Source organism: Acartia tonsa, chromosome 1 (assembly GCF_053477335.1).
Source record: "Acartia tonsa isolate MP-2025a chromosome 1, ASM5347733v1, whole genome shotgun sequence".
In the NCBI taxonomy this organism is placed as follows: Eukaryota; Metazoa; Arthropoda; class Copepoda; order Calanoida; family Acartiidae; genus Acartia; species Acartia tonsa.
This window is the reverse complement of record NC_137260.1, coordinates 40,701,722-40,720,782: the sequence shown is the minus strand read 5'-3', so window position 1 is coordinate 40,720,782 and position 19,061 is coordinate 40,701,722. Positions and strand designations below refer to the sequence as shown.

General features: G+C 31.1%; 1 protein-coding gene across 2 annotated transcripts in view; it reads right to left on the bottom strand.

The window, feature by feature from the left end:
- The window catches only part of LOC145319439 (uncharacterized), a 29,051-nt gene extending 12,591 nt beyond the window's left edge, over positions 1 to 16,460 (bottom strand). For both annotated transcript variants that reach the window (XM_080161574.1, XM_080161582.1), the window contains exon 1: positions 16,355 to 16,460. In XM_080161574.1, coding sequence (XP_080017700.1) covers positions 16,355 to 16,384 — 30 coding nt within the window. In that variant the 5' untranslated portion in view covers positions 16,385 to 16,460. The remainder of the gene's footprint in view (positions 1 to 16,354) is intronic.
- Between the last annotated feature and the right edge of the window lie 2,601 nt (positions 16,461 to 19,061).

The following is a 19,061-nucleotide window of genomic DNA, read 5'->3' as shown; positions in this document are numbered from 1 at the left end:
CCATACTGGAAAATTATTTATACAAGAATTAATCCAGATTATTTCCAGCTAAGTTTTTAATTAACCTTATTTTTTAAGAAGATGGGCTCAAGATTAATGCCATTTAATATTTTGTACCGTATATATTTATAGAAAGTCTACTTGTGGCCGTGCCCCTGTCATTTAGAGGCTCTGTATTCGAAGATTGGAAAATAGCATTAAACAAAATCTTAAAATAAAATGAGCTTATAACTATCTTGGCACCCAGTGGAGAACTCCTGAAATGGAGAAACCCTTTGTTTTGGTAGTTATTGAAGTTTTAAGCTTCAGACAGAAAACCTTACTACTTTATATAATAGGATGTCTGTAAATACATTTGTCGCCAATCTGTTGCTACGCTACTTGCGAACTTAATTGTCCCTTTAGGTTTCTTCTTCTTTTGATTCAATCTTTATTGTTGATTTTTTAAATTTTTCTTAAAACGTTTGCTTAGAGAATATGAATATTGTATACTTCTAAACATTTTACCCAAGCGTTTACAAAATTTACATTTTTAAAGAATAAAAAAGACTAAACATAAAGAAATAAACAAGACAGCTAGAAAAAATTTAGCAAGAAATTTGGTGTGAATTTGTTGTATGTGCTTTCTTGTGTGCAAATTTAGCAGACCATAACTATCAGGGATATAAAGGATAGATCAAATGCGAAAATAATTTACTTCTACTCATTATTTGGTAAATTTTAGACGCATAGCTATTCTATTTACAGATTTTTCATGGTTTCATAGAAATTGGCCCCTGAAACGTGAATCAAAATAATATTCAATCCACACAACTTGCAAGGGTTACTAATAAATGCCTTAATTTTATAATTTTCCACTTAAGTTTCTGCTAACACTTTCTAAAGCTATTAAAAATATTGTTTATTTTAAAGTTTATTACTTATCTAGTAGTTGCACCACTAGAAACTAGGGAATCTATATCCGAAGATTGAAAAAAAATATCTGCAAAAGACCCCCAGACTTAAAACATAAAGAAAAATAGCCTAAAACCAAATAGGACTAATGGGAAGCTTAACTAATATTAAAAACCCAATCGAACCAATAGTTATTGAGATCTTAATCTTCAGACTAAAAAACCGTAGTACATTATATAATGGTTTATACATATTTACATTTAAGTTTTTGTTCAACCGCTCATCCCTTTTTTTCTGAAAACTGCGTGTGCAACTAAACTTTTATGCACATTGCAAATTCAATCAAATTAAATTTTTACATATTTTTTTTACTTTCTGTTGATTGATAGCAAAGCTTCTTTGCAATAAGATTTATCCGTTTGAAACCAGTTATTTGACTTTTTTATGCACGTGAAAAGAATTAATGTTGGTTAAGTAAAGGTGAAAAGAGCCCTGAAGAATACTACCCCGTCTAGATAGGGCCCTGCTAGGTTAAAGCTCCCCACAGATCCCTAAAATTGTTTTTTAAAAATAATTTGAAGGGGGGGGGGGGGGGCGTGACTCGTTGAGTGAAAGCACCAAAGAATTTTATTAATTGATACATTTACCACAAATCTTTTTTCACAAAGAAAATTTATACCATGAAAAATCATTATATGAGTTTTATTTTGATTAATTGGCAATAAATTAATTGAATATATTAAATTTCTGTGCAGTAAAGTTTCCATCTTTGTCTTAAACTTAGTTTGATTTTAAAAAATAGAAACAGCGTATAGTGTCCAATAAAAAATGACGTCAAATGGCCAATGATGGGCCAGTATACTATTTACCATTGGTCAATTACAATGTATTCTGGCCTATCATAGGTCATTTGTATTGTATGACGAGATTTTTTATTGGAAACTATACGCTGTTTCTTTAAAAGATGATTTATTAATAAATGAAACATAAATTACAAATTTAGACATGTGTAATTATAAGTCTATCCTTAAGAATTATTAAGTTGAAAGAGGCTTTTTAAAATTGCATGGAATAAGGGGAGCTTGGACTGTAAATTACACTGGTACCCAATTTTATTTTATAACCACGTTATATTATTCGTTGGCTCAAAAACTTTGGGTATTTTTATTGCATTTGGTTTGTTTGTGAATTGTCCAAATATTTTGGACAAATGTTTTTATTCTACAGAAAGAGTAATTAGGGATGTATATCAGTTAATTGTCTTTTCCCTTAAGATCCCTGAAAAAGGACAAAAAAGGGACAAATTATACAATTTTAACCGTACAAAATTATGAAGAAATAAAGGATGGTAAAATAAAGATAAAACGTGCATGATCTGTGCGAACCCTATGATGTGTGTACATAGTTTTTTAGTAGCGAAGCTACTCTTTGACTATATGTCAGTGGCCATCAATACGTACTGTTGAGTTTTTATTGACTTCTTTTGTAATTCCAAAATAGAGATTTCCTAAAATTATATCATATGCAGTGATTAATTGACAATGCATGTTATTGCTTTACTTTTATAAAACATATGAAAAATAAACAAATGTGCTTGTTGCGCTGCGCTACTTTTGGACTGAGACATAATTGTCCTTGTTCTGAAAGGTTTATTTTATGATTGTTTTTGGAAACTATTATTAGGCATAACAAAGAATGACAAATGACATTGCATAGTTCAGCTGTAAGGCTAAAATTTCCCTGTTAACAATTTGTGCTGGTATTGTATCAACAATGGATATAGGTTATATTGACATTTAGCTTGCTAATATGGACCCCATTTATTGTTTGTTCATCTAGTAGAAGGGGAGAGGATCAAGTAAAGGAGATTGGGGTTGGGGGTATCGTTATTCTATACTGCTGCGAGTTGAACTTTAGTAGAGAACATTAACATCTGATGTAATATCCAAGTAATGATATATCAATTGTATCAACATATGACCTTTTTAATTGAAAGGATAGAAATATTTACACTTTTCTCTTTTTATGTTGTCAAGTATGTCTAGAATCTCGGTAACCATTGAACTGTTTTAGAAATATATATTGAAGGGAATCTTTATTTAGGTAACTGGTTGGTTTCAGACTATTTTGTATTTAAATTAAAATCTAAAGATGGCAATAGGCTAATTTATTTAAGGGGTCAACAAATCCTATCAACAAAAAATAAGTATTTTGAAAAGCAGTGACTAGAATAGAAACAATGCAAACAGCTTAAAAAAAGGTTTAAGATGGATTTTTAAACACGGAAAAAATGCTTCATAAAAAGGCTTTATTATATAAATAAAACATGTTTTATGCAATAGATAAAAAATCCACATGTGTATTCAACAATAAGTTCATAATGCAATCATACACCTTTACACACAACTATACACTTAAACCAATGGATATAATATACGTGGATGTTATGACAGGGTATATTTGTCGTCAATTTAGGTTGCTAATACATTACTCATTTATTGGTCAGTACTTTCCTGTAGAAGGAGGGGATGGGATTTGGTAAAGCTGTTGTATGGGGGTATTTAGCCAGCTGGGAGAATTACTTTATCAGAGTGTATGAAAATCTAGTGCAACATCCAATTAATAATATATCGGTTAAACACAGCTATACACTTAAACCCTACAAAAGATTACTTTAAGAATCTAAGAATAAAAACAAGGATGACACCTTACAAAATAATCTATAAACTTTTTGGAAGGGATTATAACGTAAAAGGCAATGGAGACTAATTTATGTAGACTAATTATGCAAATTAAAATCAAAGAAAATTTGTACTCTATCAGAATAATTTACAGTCCAATGTCTTCTCACTCCCTCAAATTTCATTTAAGTTCCGCAAAACTCAAGATCCTAAGCATATTCAAACAGATGGAAATACTTTAAAGGTAGAAAAAGTTAATTATAGAGAAGGATCTTGAAAAAATCAAGGATTGACAAACGAACAAAGTGAGTTATAGAGCAGATGTTGAGTCGACCAAAAGACCTACGGAACATGTAAGTTATATACTGGTTACTCAACGGTACAAGAGACATCACCAAAGGTTTAAGAAGTCTTACTTTAAAAGAAGCCAAGAAAACCAATTTTTCTCCATTGCGTTTAAAACGTACTAACGGACAAGAAAATGATTTATTGAGTAGCTTTACTACTAAAACCCTAAGTAACAGTAATGCAAAGGCTTAGAGTAAGTTTACAACTATTCAAAGGTCACATACAAATATAATAATCCCTGCTAAACTATTGGGCTCCTATTACATCAACCTAACCTAACCTAAGGCTAAAAAATATCACACTAAAAACTAACCTCCCTCTTATTTTAAATTTACTTCAAAATATGGGAAGTTGAGGGGGTTGGGGTTGGCTAGGCACTTTGAGCGAAACCGCATTAATATATGATTTAACTGTGTTATTGAATACCATGCTGTCGACAACCACAGCATTTCGACACAGCGCTTAGCAAAAGGTTTGCAGGGAAACTATTTCTAAACCAAATGTATAATCATCTTATTTTAAACCTATTCAAATAACCAAAATAATTATTATGAGAGAACAAGAATAAAACATTCATGAAAAGCGTTAACAAAAATAAAACTAGAAAATTGCGGGAAAAATGAATAACTGAAAATACTTTGACAAGAATGACTAAAGCCGAAATAAATGCTTTAAAAAGTGGATTTCCAAATAAGTATTTTATCTAAAATAAAATTCACCAAATTAAGGGAAGGTACAAAGGTTAATTTGTACAACTAAAATGTAAAACAAATTATCTAAATAAAAACACATTTTAAACCAGAGCTCGATCTTTAAATCGTTTATAGGTGATTTAAACCGGGGCGATTCATTTGGCGCACCATCAAATTATTAATATCAATCTTTAAATCGAATTTGCATGGGTGATTTGAATCGGGCAGTGGCGCGGGCCCGGCGCGCCAATGCCACTCACCGAGTGGCATTGGCGGTTTAAATCGGGGTGATTTATTTAATAAATAAATATTTTTTTTTAATTACTTTAATATTTTATTGCAAAACTATCGTGAAAACATTTTTATAGTTATTTTTAAAATAAATTATATATTAATGTTTTATATAAAATACTATAATGACACGGTATTTTATATAAAATACCTTACTGACACTGCTTAAGTAATAAAGTTGTACTGGCGCGGATCGATATTTTAGTGAGTGCGCAAGCGATTTAACAACACCGCACCGAAAATCTTTTAAAAATCAGGTGCGCTGTAGCTTACCACCAGCGCGCCTACGGTTCACCTCTGAATCGCCCCGATTCAGCGCGGCATAAAAACGATTTAAAGATCAAGCTCAGGGCACCTAAAACAGAGAAAGTTTTTTTGTCATTAAGATTTGTCATTTTTCTAAAAGTCAATTTTTTAAGTCTAAAATTTTTTAAAAGTATTAAAACAAGGATGACAACATCCATAAGTAGCGAAGCACAAAAAATCGTCGATTGGAATACGTAGATTTAAAAGATTTTTTACTAAAATCAAGAATAGATTTATTGGATAAAATAAACATGAAACCTTGTTTTATTTTGCATGATGACGATGGTCAAAGTAAATTATATTGAAGATGCTCATAACAATGGGAAAAATTATTTCGATACAGATATCCCATAAAAGTTTGAAAATTGCATCAAAATATACAAAGATATGGGGAAATATGTAAAACATATAAAAATAGCCAAAAACCTGATAAAAGGCAGTCTGGCCGTCATGGTTGTTTTATTAAAACGACAAAAAATTTAATTTTTAAATCCTTAACTTAAAAAATTTGGAAAATCGGACCATATACACTGAATATATGGAAAAAAGTGTTAAATATATAAAAATAGCCTAAAACCTGCTTAAAAGGCAGTCTGGCCGTCATGGTTATTTTGTTTAAAAGACGGGAAATTTAATTTTGATATATACAACTGAAAAATTTTAAAAAATCGGACTATAAACACTGAAGATATGGAGAAATGTTAAATATATAAAAAACAGCATAAAACCTGCTAAAAAGGCAGTCTGGCCGTCATGGTTGTTTTCTTTAAAAGACGGAAAATTTAATTTTCATATCTATAACTGAAAACATTTTGAAAATCGGACCATAAACACTGAAGATATGGAGAAAAATGTGAAAAATATAAAAATAGCCTAAAACCTGCTGAAAGGCAGTCTGGCCTTCATGGTTGTTCCTTTAAACGACGGGAAATTTAATTTTTATATCTGTAACTGAAAAAAATTTTAAAAATCGGACCATAAACACTGAAGATATGGAGAAAAATGTGAAAAATAAAAAAATATCCTAAAACCTGCTAAAAATCGGTCCGACCGCAAATGATGTTTTATAGTCAATTGTGCTCCTTAATGATGGGAATGTTGTCAAAAAATTTCAGCATTCTATCTTTTATAGGAGCTGAGTAAATCCCATTTCCCCCATAGCGTTACGGACTGACGGACTGACTGACGGACGGACGGACAAAGTGAATTATAGAGTAGCATCGCTACTAAAAAGAAAGAGTTAATTGCAATTTAGAGTACATTGTTAGGGTATAGTCCCTTTCGTGACAACGCCCCTTAAGGGGCGTTTCTTCATATTTTCACAGTAGCTTTTCTCCTATTTCTAGCCCCTGCGGAGGGCTCTAACTCTGCGTGGCCAATTGTTTAACCATGCGGGCCAATCACCTAATCTAATATAACCTCACCTAACCTAAAATAACCTATCAAAAGCCATTTTGAAAATACGACGAATTGCCCCTTAAGGGGCGATGCCACGAAAGGGACTATACTCTATTGTTATATTGTTATAATTGATTGATATTTTTGGTTGTTTGATCACAATTCTCCCAAGAAATCTTGCAAAATTCCTAACCCTTTAAACTAGTTTTTTTTCTTCAACGAAAATGCTTCTTGATTTTTTTCCACATTCATCTGGATGTACTTAAAATTTCATTGAAAGCATTTTTTTATCTTTCCAATAAAAATTCTTTGCACTAGCTAAGGTATTTATGCCAACAAGGAAAATTATATCAAAAACGAGATTATCAAAATAAAATTTATTTAAATTGGTGCTTTCAATTAAAATGCGCATAAAAAATACCGGCTGCTCCCCTCCTATTTTGAAATAAATTGAAAATAAGGGTGGAGGGGTGTTTTTTTTTATATCCAGACCGAAAGTAACAAACAAAAAACTACCTCATTCCATAATGATGTACAGACACACGGGACTAATATTATAAAGTAGCTTCGCTCCCAACAATGCAGAAATGTGATTATATCATGATTTGCAATGAATGGTTCAAACTGTATTTCTTACTCAATGTCTTAGCCTCCCTCCCCCCTCCTTTTTGTCCCTTTTTTAAGGGACACTACTTATGTTATTCTTATTTTCCTAATTTGACCTTTATTTCTCTATTTATAATTAAGTATCATTAAGAGCCAGTATTTAAGGGGCTGATAAACCATTTCATATGTGAAGCTTTCTTGAAAAGCACAACTCCATTAGTTCAACCATTTCTCAAAACAAAAACCTTTACTACTTTATACCAGATGTTTATAGATTATATTTTAGGAAGGTTTTTTTTTTAACAATTAGCCATTTTTCTAACATAAAAAAGATTAATTTTTGTTTGTGTGTTAAAAACTCGCTAATCACAGAACTTATTTGGTTTTCATTTGAGGAAAGTGCCCCATAATGATTTTTGGCTATTTAAGTCGAGGGATGATTTATGCCATTTTACTGTGTTCTTTTCTCTTCCTTTGAATTCATAGGCCCTTGATGCTAGTATTTCAAATTGCAATTATTTTTTAATGAATCAAAAATTAAGAGTATCCTTTTAATGCTATGTTTAATACCCAAAAAACCCTTTGGCTTTTATTAAGACTTGTGCTTACCAATAAATAGCCCAGACTTATAAAAAGACACACACACAGACAGGCACACACACCCACACACACACACACATACACATACATAACTCACACACACACATACACATACATAACTCACACACACACACTAAAAGCAACTTGAAATATATATTTTAGTTTAACCTTTAAAGTAGAATGAAATAGAAACACTCCTCCCCCTCCCCCCTCTGCACTATTTTGGGGAGGGTCAAACTTTGGTTGGAAGGGGGGGGGGGACAAAAGATCCCCTCTTTTGGCAAAGCTTGAACGCGTGACATTTAATTCTTAAGGATCATCCCCCCCCCCACCCTTCTTTTAAATTCTTAAATTAATTCTCAGGGAGTAAATCACCACCCCCCACCCCTTAAATTTATACTACATATTTTTGGCTAAAAGGGGTCAGATGTGCAGTAATAATAAATTATGTTTTTTTAAAGAATAGGTAATCAGTGATAAATAAAATCAATGTTGTACTTATTTTTCATTTAGTATTTAATAAAATATATAAATAAATATAAGGCCAACTTTATCCATAAGTAGCGAAAAGAAGAAAAAAAAGCAAAGATTATTTTTGATATGTTTTTAAAATCATGCTCGAAATTCAATGTTATAATGAAAATAGGTCAAGAAATAGCAAAGCTTAAAAATAACTTTATCTGTGCATCAATTATGAAGCAGCGTAAGCGTGTTTGTTATTATATTGTTGATAGAAAGTCGTACATATATAACCTAGTCATAGAGGATCTACACTACTAAAATTCACTTTAATGTATTTTTAGTAATATGTAAAATAAAACAAAGCTCAAAAAATTAATATTAACCCCATAATTCATTTATTCCGGAAAAAGAAAACATGAACTATATTTTCACAAAACTTGGCATGCAATAAGTTTATGGAAATTTAATTCAAAATAGAATTTCTTTGTTTTCTTTATTTACAAATTAAGAATATACATTTCTATCTTCCAAAACAAAAGATAATTCAGCAAACTTTAAAATTTTCTTTTTTGTCATACAAATTCCAAATAATTTTTTTTAAGATGTAAATTAACTGAATCCAAATTTATGTAACTGAAATTTAGTTATTTTCAAAAACAGCCCATAAAAATATTTTTCTTTAAGAAGTTTGAGCTGGATATTGCTGCGCTTCTTATGGGTATAATTTTCCCTGTATTGAGATTGTTTAAAATTAGTATGAACTAATAATTTTTTTTTCATCTCGAATATGATATTGTTATAGCTGCACAAGCCATGGATATGATTTTCCTTGTTACAACTGTAATTACAATCTAAAAAAATGATTCTCATCCCTAACTTTAAAGATAGCCTAAAGCCCATATTAACATTTAAAATATTAGATATTGATATCAATAAATTATAAAATATTCTAGAAATTATGTCATTGGCACTAAATGTAGCAAAGAAAGCCATATTTTTTTTGCAAATTTAATATTGTTGTGGTTAGGTTTGTGGGTGGCTTCCTTCAAAGTGCCTGTCGAGCACTGAGCCCCTACTCCCCCGGGCCCCCCCTTATTTGAAATAAATAGAAAATACGGAGAGGGGGGGGGGGTTCGTTTATTTGCTTGTTCCTTTAGGTCAGATTAGGTTAGGCTGGTTAACTAAAAGGAAGACCAGCTGGGTTTGGTCAGCGCTATTACATTATCCGCAAGTCAAGAACCCACGCAGGGATTGGGCATCAAAAAACTAACCCCACATAATTTTAATTTTTTTATAGAATAAATGGAAGGATAAGGGGGGGTCACTTCTCTATAGGCACTTTGAGGGAAAGTACCGTTTTGTGTCATTGCGCTTAAAAAAGCTTCTCTGAAAATTATTTAATCTTTTAAAGACATGAATGTATCTTTTTTTTACAGAACATTAATGTTGTTATTATATCAAAACAAACTAAAGAATTCAAAATATGTCTACATATAGTTGATCATCATCAAAATATTTCCAAATCCAACAACCTTAGAATATCTGTACAGTAAGAATTGTTTTCTTTCTTCATCTTTACACAAATTAATGTAAAAAATCACGCAGTTTAAATTTAAACCACCTTCAAGTACAAACCTATTTGTAAAGCCAGATTGATATTTTTAATCTACTTGATTTTAATCTTCTATGCCATTTATATATTGCAAAAAATAAACCAACAATATCCTTCCAAATCTTGTTTGCTTAAAAATAAGACTGACAACATCCATAAAAGCGAAGCTCTAAAACTGTAAGATAAACGAACATTAATACTTCTAAACTGTAGGATAAACGAACATTAACACTTGTAGAGTGTCAGAACTGAATAAGCAGAATATAAATGTATAACAGTCGAAAAAAATGTAAGTAAAAACTGTTTAAATACAAGATATTGTTTAAGGACATACTTACATTTTTAGGACTTGAATATAGAGAAGCTTCATTTTTAACATTGTACTTTGTTGTCGTAGGATTCAGTATTCCAAAAATCAAATTTAATCGGATGATTTTCTCGAATAATTTTTTTTGTTAAAAAAGTTAAAAATCAACATGTTTAAAATTAGCATACGGACATTCTAGCAACGATTATAGAATTGTGACGCTTTCTAAATTGTACCTAACTACAACAGTAATCACCATGAAAAGTTTGGAATCAATAGGACAATTCTATCCTGTTTAAATTAACAAAAAGAGACAGTTGTCCGTGACGGACGGACAGACCTAATTATAGAAAGCGTCGCTTAAAAAAATGCCATTAGTAATTGCAAAAATGGTTTCTATAAATATTTGTTCTATTTACCACATTTTTCCTAGAATTATTCTTTATTCTAAATCAGGTTGAAATTGCCTGATGAGTCTTTTTTTATTAAGGTAGACAATTTCAATTTTTTTTGACAATAGATGTTTAATCTCAAGGAAACCTATGTTGCCAATAAGTCTTTTGAGCATGTAAGTTTACAATATTATGCTGTTATTGTTATTCCAAAGGAAAATGATATCTATTTGGACATCAAGAAAATAAAAGTATAGGCCAATTTTTTAAAAATAACAGATTTACAAAACAAAATTTTATTCCCAGTATGGGTTTGAAACCGTTCAATATCTGATGTATTAGAACCGTTTATCAGAAACACTGAAAAATCATGTTTAGTATTGTATATATGCATATCAAAATATATAATTTAATGTGATGAAGAAATATTCTTGTCATGTAAAAATAACACTGTTTGTACATTTTACATCAAAAAATATTGTTTTATTTTTATTTAGAAGTCTAATAAGGCAACCTTCATTTATCACCTTGATATGGTGTTATACTGGTTTTGTGCATTTCATTTTTTGTGCAAATAAATTTGCATCATTTGTTTGTGCTGCTTTACCCTTGGGGCGTTTCAGGAGCAATGATCTTTAAATACAAGAATTTCAACTATTTAAGAAAGAAAGATGATTGAGAAAGAGAAACTAAAGGGTTGTTTAATGTTTCAACAATGGCAACTATTTATAGGTTGTGCAAAAAAAACAAGCTTGCAAAATTTTAGTTAAATTAAAGCAGTATATATTTCTGATAAAATTGTCTGATATGACTTAAAAGACAAGTTAATAAAAGAAATCCGCAATATAACTTGATTAAAAATAAATCCGAGCCAATCCTGTCTTTAAATTGTTATCATTATGAGGCGTCATAAAGGGCAATTTAGAAAATTTTGACTTTTTAGGAAAAAATGCCGTTAAAAAGTTACTTATTTTAGTTGATTTAAGTTTTAAGAGTAAAATGGAAGAAAAATAGCATCCCATTAATTAAAAATCCCACCAAAGAGACATCAAACACCGTATCTTAATTTATTATAAGATGAAAATATGTATCTATATTCTATATGTTTTTTTCTTTGGCCTTTATCTACCTAACTACCCGTTACACTGCCATTATACTTCCGTATAATAAAGAAGTATAATTAAAAAACATCACTTTAATAAAAATAAATGTCAAACACTGCAGGGAGGAAGGGAACGTTGGGCTAGTTATTATTTCAACCCAAAGTTTTATAATAATATTTACTCATTCGTTGGCTTGACAACTTTGGTGACTTTTCTTGAATTTTTAAGTGTCCAAACGTTTCAACCACTAATTGCAGTTTACAATAGGGTAATTTTGTGTATCATCATTGGGGATGTATATCAATTTATCGGCCATTGTCTTATCCCTTCAGATCCCTGGAAACACTGTGTACAACAGGGATATAGGGATAGGGAAATAGAAGATAAATCAAATAAAAAATGAAAAAAGGGTCTAATAAAATTAACAAATATACTTGGATGGGAAGGGGATAATTTTTCTCATTTACCTATCATTTCAACCTTGGTGTGAAGTCATTGGAAATTATTTTTAATTATATCAACACATCTATATCAAGGATAAAATTATATCTTTTTGTTTCAATTTGACGTTATTACGAACACAGTAATAGTGTCTGACTGATTATGACGTAACAAAAAATTTAGCCAATGAGAGGCCCCTATAAATTTTACCATTGGTCAATAACGGCCTCTCATTGGCTATTTTTTTGTTACCTCATAATCAGTCAGACACTATTACTGTGTTCCGTTATTACTATATAAGTTACTATTTTTTGTTATTCTTTCACTTTTCTTAATAACTAATAATCACAAACTCATTATGAGAAACAATCACCACACAAATATTTCATAATTCTAACAGATAATAAAAATTCTACTTTATTCCAAAAACTAATTTATATTTAACAAGCGGTTACGCCCCTAGAATATACAAGGGACACTTGAGAGAATATTAGAGGATGGGGGGGGGGGGGGGACATCGTCCATCCACAATTTCAGTTTAGAAAGAAAAAGGTTTTATTTGAGCTATTTCTCTTCGGAGGGTTTATTTACAATTCCCGAAAAGCGGTTATCGAGATCTTTCATAACAGACAGACAGAAATTCTATTTATATCATAACTTTTCTTCAGAAACAATTATGGCATAAAATATTCAGAAAAATATTATTAAGATTTGTTACGCATCCAATAGGGGAAATTATCACGGATAAAGGGATAGTTTAAAGAAAAATAAAAAATATACTTTTTACCCCAAGTAATGTAGTTCCTTTAAAGTCGGGTTACATTTGAAAGATTCCAAAAGTTCGGTGAAGTTTTTAAACAAATTAATAACTTAATTTATGATTAAATTAAAATATATTTTACAACTCCTTGCTTATAAAATAGTAGCTTTATCCCAGCTTCTACCAATAACGAAATTAATTCGGGAAAAAATCACAAAACCTATACATGTTTTTGGGGGGCAACACATCGTAAAATTGACGACCTCTCCATTTGCCCCCCAAATATTATTTTATATTTATTTTGATGTTGGTTATACCTATTCTTGGCTTTATCCTAAGTAGTAAGTAGTACAAAGTAGTAAGGTTATTTTTGTACTAAAGTCTAAAAGATTTTGATAACCTATTCTGTTCTCCATTAATGGAGGGCTTCTTATTGATCCCGAGATGGTTTTATCCTATTTTATTTTCAGATTTAAGTCTTGGGGTAGTTTTAGGCTATTTTTCTGCCCTTTCCTACCCTTATAATACAGAGCCCATAGATGCTGAGAATGCAGCCTCTAGTTTTTCATAAAACAAGGGAACATTCAAGAATATAGAGATAAGATAATGGACGAAAAAGATTAATTTTTCTTCAAAGTTACATTGATAATTTGTAAAACCCTTCTTTTGTTAGATATTAATTATTGGGAGAGGAAAAGGTTGAAGATTAATTTAGTATCCCCTCCCTTCTTTAGAATGTTCATATAAAATATATAAATTTCCAAAAAAGGATTAAAATCAAATGTCCATATTATAAATTTATAATCCAAGCCTAAATTATTTTCCAGTTAATTACTTCCTTCAACAAAATTTGCTAAAAAAATACGTTAAACATGTTGTAGCAACACCGTTTATCTAATATATATTGTAACACATGGTTTATATCCAAATATCATATTCTAAGACAGATTACAACTTTTAAGATTTTATATTTTCCAATACTTAGATATATATATGGGCGTGCAAGAGGGGGGGGGGGGGGGTTAATTATACTCACTAAAAGCTAAACACTAATTACTTTTCAACCTTATAAATCCTGTTTCATTATGAAAAAACTAGGTAGTTTTTAAAATGTGTTCTTGTAACTTTAAAAAGTTTCAAAAGGATTTGTCAATATTTTTATCAAATGATAACCATCTTAATCACAAACAGACCACTTAATATATACCGAGATTTTTTTTTACATTTTTCATCCATTTCAAGATCTATATATATTTTGCTTTTGTAATCTTTATTACTAACCCTTGCTTTATGTTAAAAACTTATAAAAGCTACCCGAGCGAAGAAATTAACCATGCTTGTATGTAAAAATTTCAAAATCTAGAATATACCTTCTTACTCAATACTCAAAAAAATGGGTACATTTCTTAAATTATTATGTTCAACTTTCCAACCAATAATTTCGATAAACAGATGGGGTAATTTTGTTTATTACCATCGTAGATATACACTAATCTTTATCATATCGTCTTATCCCTAAAGATCCCAGATACTTACTTCTTAACCTTGAAATCAAAATTATCCTTTTTTTTTCCAAATCTCCAAAAAGTAATGCATCTTTGTTTGGTGGATCTGCATATAGATTTGAAACTATATATACAGGGACAAGGGATGTTATAATGCAAAAAAAAAACAATTTTACCAAATATTGCTAATTAAAAATCAAACTCTTGCTTTAACATCTCTTTTGTAGAAGCAATAAATTAAACAATGTAAAAAGTGATGGTTATTTATACAATCGTAATAGACAACTTTCCACGGATATTGAAATAGAAAAAAAAACAAGATTTAAACAAATTTTTCAAGTCCAACAATTTTTTTTTAATATTCGAGGAAAATTGCCTGAGATACGATGCTATACGTGATATTTTCAGTATGGCTTAGAACCAGTTCTAATTCAGCGGATATCAATCGGTATGGAAGTCATGCTTGGAAATAATTATTCTTCAGTTGTACTATCCCTTATCACTGAACTAAATGTAAATATGGGGCATACTGCTGATTTGTGCCTATATTTGTTTTACATTTGTAGATGCAAAGCTTCTCTATAATGTCTAATTCTTTAGCTCAACATGGTAAATACCATAAAAAAACAAGAAGCAACATTTCATCTGCAGAAAATATATTTTGTCAGAAATATTCATTATTGATTCAAGATAGATTGTTTACTTAGTAAAAATATACTTTTTGATACTTCTTTTGCTATCAACAAGAAATTAATACAATTTTTAAATTTTTCTTATCAATGAAAGGAAGAAAACTTTTTACATTAGAATATCTATTACACCATTTAAAACTATAATTTCACTTAATACAACTATCTTTTTACACGTCGCTTCTTTGTTTAAATGCAGTCTTGTTTAGGATTTATATATTACAAACTTAGAAATAACCTTCCTGTAAAATATATGTAAAATGTATAAATATTAAGATTTGACTCCAAAATAGGTCAATATAAATTATACAAATTATAAGGAAATATTTTTATTCAAATGCAACAAATTTCAGGAATAAAATATATTCAAATAATATTTTTAAAGTTAAAACATCGCTCTTATTTTAAAGAGGCTAGCAACTGCACCCCTAGCATCGAGGCCAGTTAAAAAGCCTAAAGCCAGCCTAAGCTTCTTTGAAAAGTCCAAGAAATTCGGACCAGTATTTTCCGAGAATTTTAGCTTAAGACTAAAGAAATTTACTACTTTTTATAATTATGTTTTTTTTTATTAATGCATATTTTGAAATATATTTGTTGATTATTTACAGAAGTATAGCTGAAATAACATTTTAAGAACTAAAAGCCATTATACTTGAATAATGGTGCATTTAAAACCTACGTTTGATTTTAGTATTAAAATAGTTTTAAATATCAACATTATGCAAAGTAGGGTTAGGGGTGGGGGGTTAGGGTCATTTTAATTTTTAATGCCGACCAACCTTTCCCATATATGGATAAAAATGTTTCCAAGACATATAAGAAAGTTTCCTGATAAGGAGAACTAGATCGGTCTGGCGAATTGCGAGATATCAAACACTAACCAAAGTATTTCCGACTGGATTCGATTAAAACCGATTAATATCCGATGGATTAGAACCGGTTTTCCGCCCTACTAAAAAATCATGTATAGCAATGTAATACAAACAATTATCAATTATCATAAAATTATATACCAGTTTTTATTGTATAATTTTTCATTTTAATATCCGTGGAAAGCTGTATATTATAACATGTGATAATTAATAAAATTTTCTTCTTAACATCTTAATAAGCCGGTTACCACATTCTAATAAAAAGGCTGAATTCAAACAACAATAGAGAGATGACAACTAAAAATATTTCCATAACCTTTTAATATAATACATTGTATATTGAAAAATATACATAGAATTATTAATACATTACTATATATTTATTAAATCCTTACCACTAAAATAAGGGAATTGCCCAACCACATTATAAAGATGTTGTCGCTGCTAGGGACGAAATGGGACTGACGTATGGCTGCACCACAGCACAACAACGCCCCCAACAGCCCCTCAACAACAACCCTATCTCCCCTACCCCCCACACCCTATTCTATACAACCGCTTTGTTGTAGAAATATTGCAGAGATAAATGAATAATAATATGACTTTTTTGATAAAGAAAGAAGAATAAAATAAAGTATTATGCAGCGAGTAGCTAGAAAACAATGTTAACTTTACAACAATTATTATTTTTACACCAGTTTAAATTTTAACAGCAAAGCTACTTTTAAATTCATACATGTTAGTTTCCTTTCCTTTTATGTTGATTTCTAGATTTGAGACAGATTTCACTTTTTTTTAATCAGCGGACCAACCCTAGCATCTAGTGGCTCTGTATCTTAAGGTTTAGGGAGGGGCAAACAAATAGCTGTAAACCATCTCAAGAATGAAATCTATAAGTAAAATAGCTGATAACCATCCTTAGATCCTATGTAAAGCTTCCCTAAAATGGAGAAATGTTCTATTTTGTTATTTTGTTTATAAAACAATTTGACAATATTTTGGGCCTTTTTTCAAATAGTCGGTTTTAGTTTCCATTTAACTATCCATTTATCCCTGTGTCTGTGTTGTTGGTGGGTGCATCTCACTCCTACAACAACAACATCTTAGCAGCACCGCCTTATCAACCACTGCCACCACCGCTGTTGAACAACAGTAGAACAGCCTATCCTTAAACTGACCCTTGAAGTAAAAGGGTGTCACTGCATATTAGACTGTAGACTAGTTGACCTATCATAATGTTTTCTATCAAATCAAAACTACCATGAGTTATTCTTAACAAAAACTTGTCAATAGCATGGTGTTCTAACTACATAAAAGCGGTTACGCCCCCAACGTTTAGGTGATTGAGGGCAGTAAAATACCATGAAACCTTCTTGGGAATCTATATAAGAAGCTTCCCTAATATAAATAACTCAATTGGTTCAGCAGTTATCGAGATCTTACCGGATATACAAAACCTTACTACTTATTACTGAAGAACATAATACATTATCATAGAGGATTTTTGGCCAGCAAATAGTGAATCTAATGTCATAAGTTGAGTAATAGGGTAACTACTAATCTAAAATAACTCTAATGTATAAGTGTGAGTCTATGTTGTAATAGGGCTCTTCTACTCTAATATAACTATTATATATATAATTGTGAGTCAATGTTGTAATAGGAAAACCACTACTATAATATAACTCTAATGTGCAAGTGTTAGTCTATGTTGTAATAGGGCATCTACTACTCCAATATAACTCTATTGTATAAGATTAAGTCTATGTTGTAATAGGGCAACCAATACTCTAATACAGTGTGTTTTTTAATTTTTAATGTCTTTAGTTATGACGCAGTGTCGGACCGAGATTCGAACCTAACACCTTCCCGACGACGAGCGGATGCGCTACGTGTTGAGCCACGGTCGCGGGTTGACTCTATTGTATAAGTGTGAGGCTATTTTGTAATAGGGCATCCACTACTTTAATATAACTCTAATATATAATTGTGAGTCTATGTTGGGCAACCACTACTCTAATATAACTCTATTGTATAAGTGTAAGTCTATGTTGTAATAGGGCAACCACTTCTCTAAAAAGCCTATCTTTCATATAGAAGAGTCTTTAAGGCTTTTTAGCGTCGATAGCGTCATCTTAAAGGGACAGGAATACGAGGGATATGTATTGGACGTAATTTCTAGGTACACAGTTATTGGCCTTGGAAATCTTCTTAAGAAATTTCAAAAGCACCCAAGCAATTCCTAATTACCCAGAACCCATACAAACAGACAGACGGGCAAAAGGAGAAACAAGGTTCAATTTAGGTTCAATAAATTTTATATTTCAGCTTTAGAATGAAACTGCAGGTAACTTTCAGGGAAGGAGGGGACAGTGGGCAATTTGTAAGACTAGTCCCCAAAGTTTTCTTATTCGTTAGCTTAACAACTTTAGGGACTTTTAGTGAATGTTGATTGGTTGGTTGATTAAGTGGAGTGTCTAAACGTTTCAACCACTTATTTTATCGACAGGAAGGATAACTCTTTGTATCATATCATTGTATCAACAATTTTTCGGCCATTGTCTTATCCTAAAAGATCCCTGTGAACCTTCCTGATTATCCTTTTTAGCCTTGCAAATAAAATAGGGTTGGAAAGTACATATAAATTGAACTTATCAATAAGAAGCATTATTAGAATCTTTTATAGAAAAAAACTAGCGGTTTCGCCATAGGCGTCCAAGGGGGGGGGGGTAATGGGGCGATTACCCCCCCCCCCCCAAACGATTGCACCCCCAAATTTTTTTTCATTTTACCCCCCCCAAAAATTTTACCCCAGGGGTAAATTTTTTTGGGGGGGGTAAACTAAATTTACCCCTGCCAACAGATTTCAGGGGGGGTAATTACCCCCCCCCAAGCAAATTTTACCCCCGGGGTAAAAATTTTGGGGGGGGTAAAAAAAATTTGGCGGCTGACTGTCCCCTTACTTGCAAAAGGGTCCAATCAGAGGTAGAATTGGCTAGTTTTAGCAGGGCTCGATTGAAACATGCTGACATCAAGATGTGGTAAGTTGAAGCGTTTCAGCTTACCGTCGCGAGTTCGAATCCAAACGAGCCCCTAGCCTTG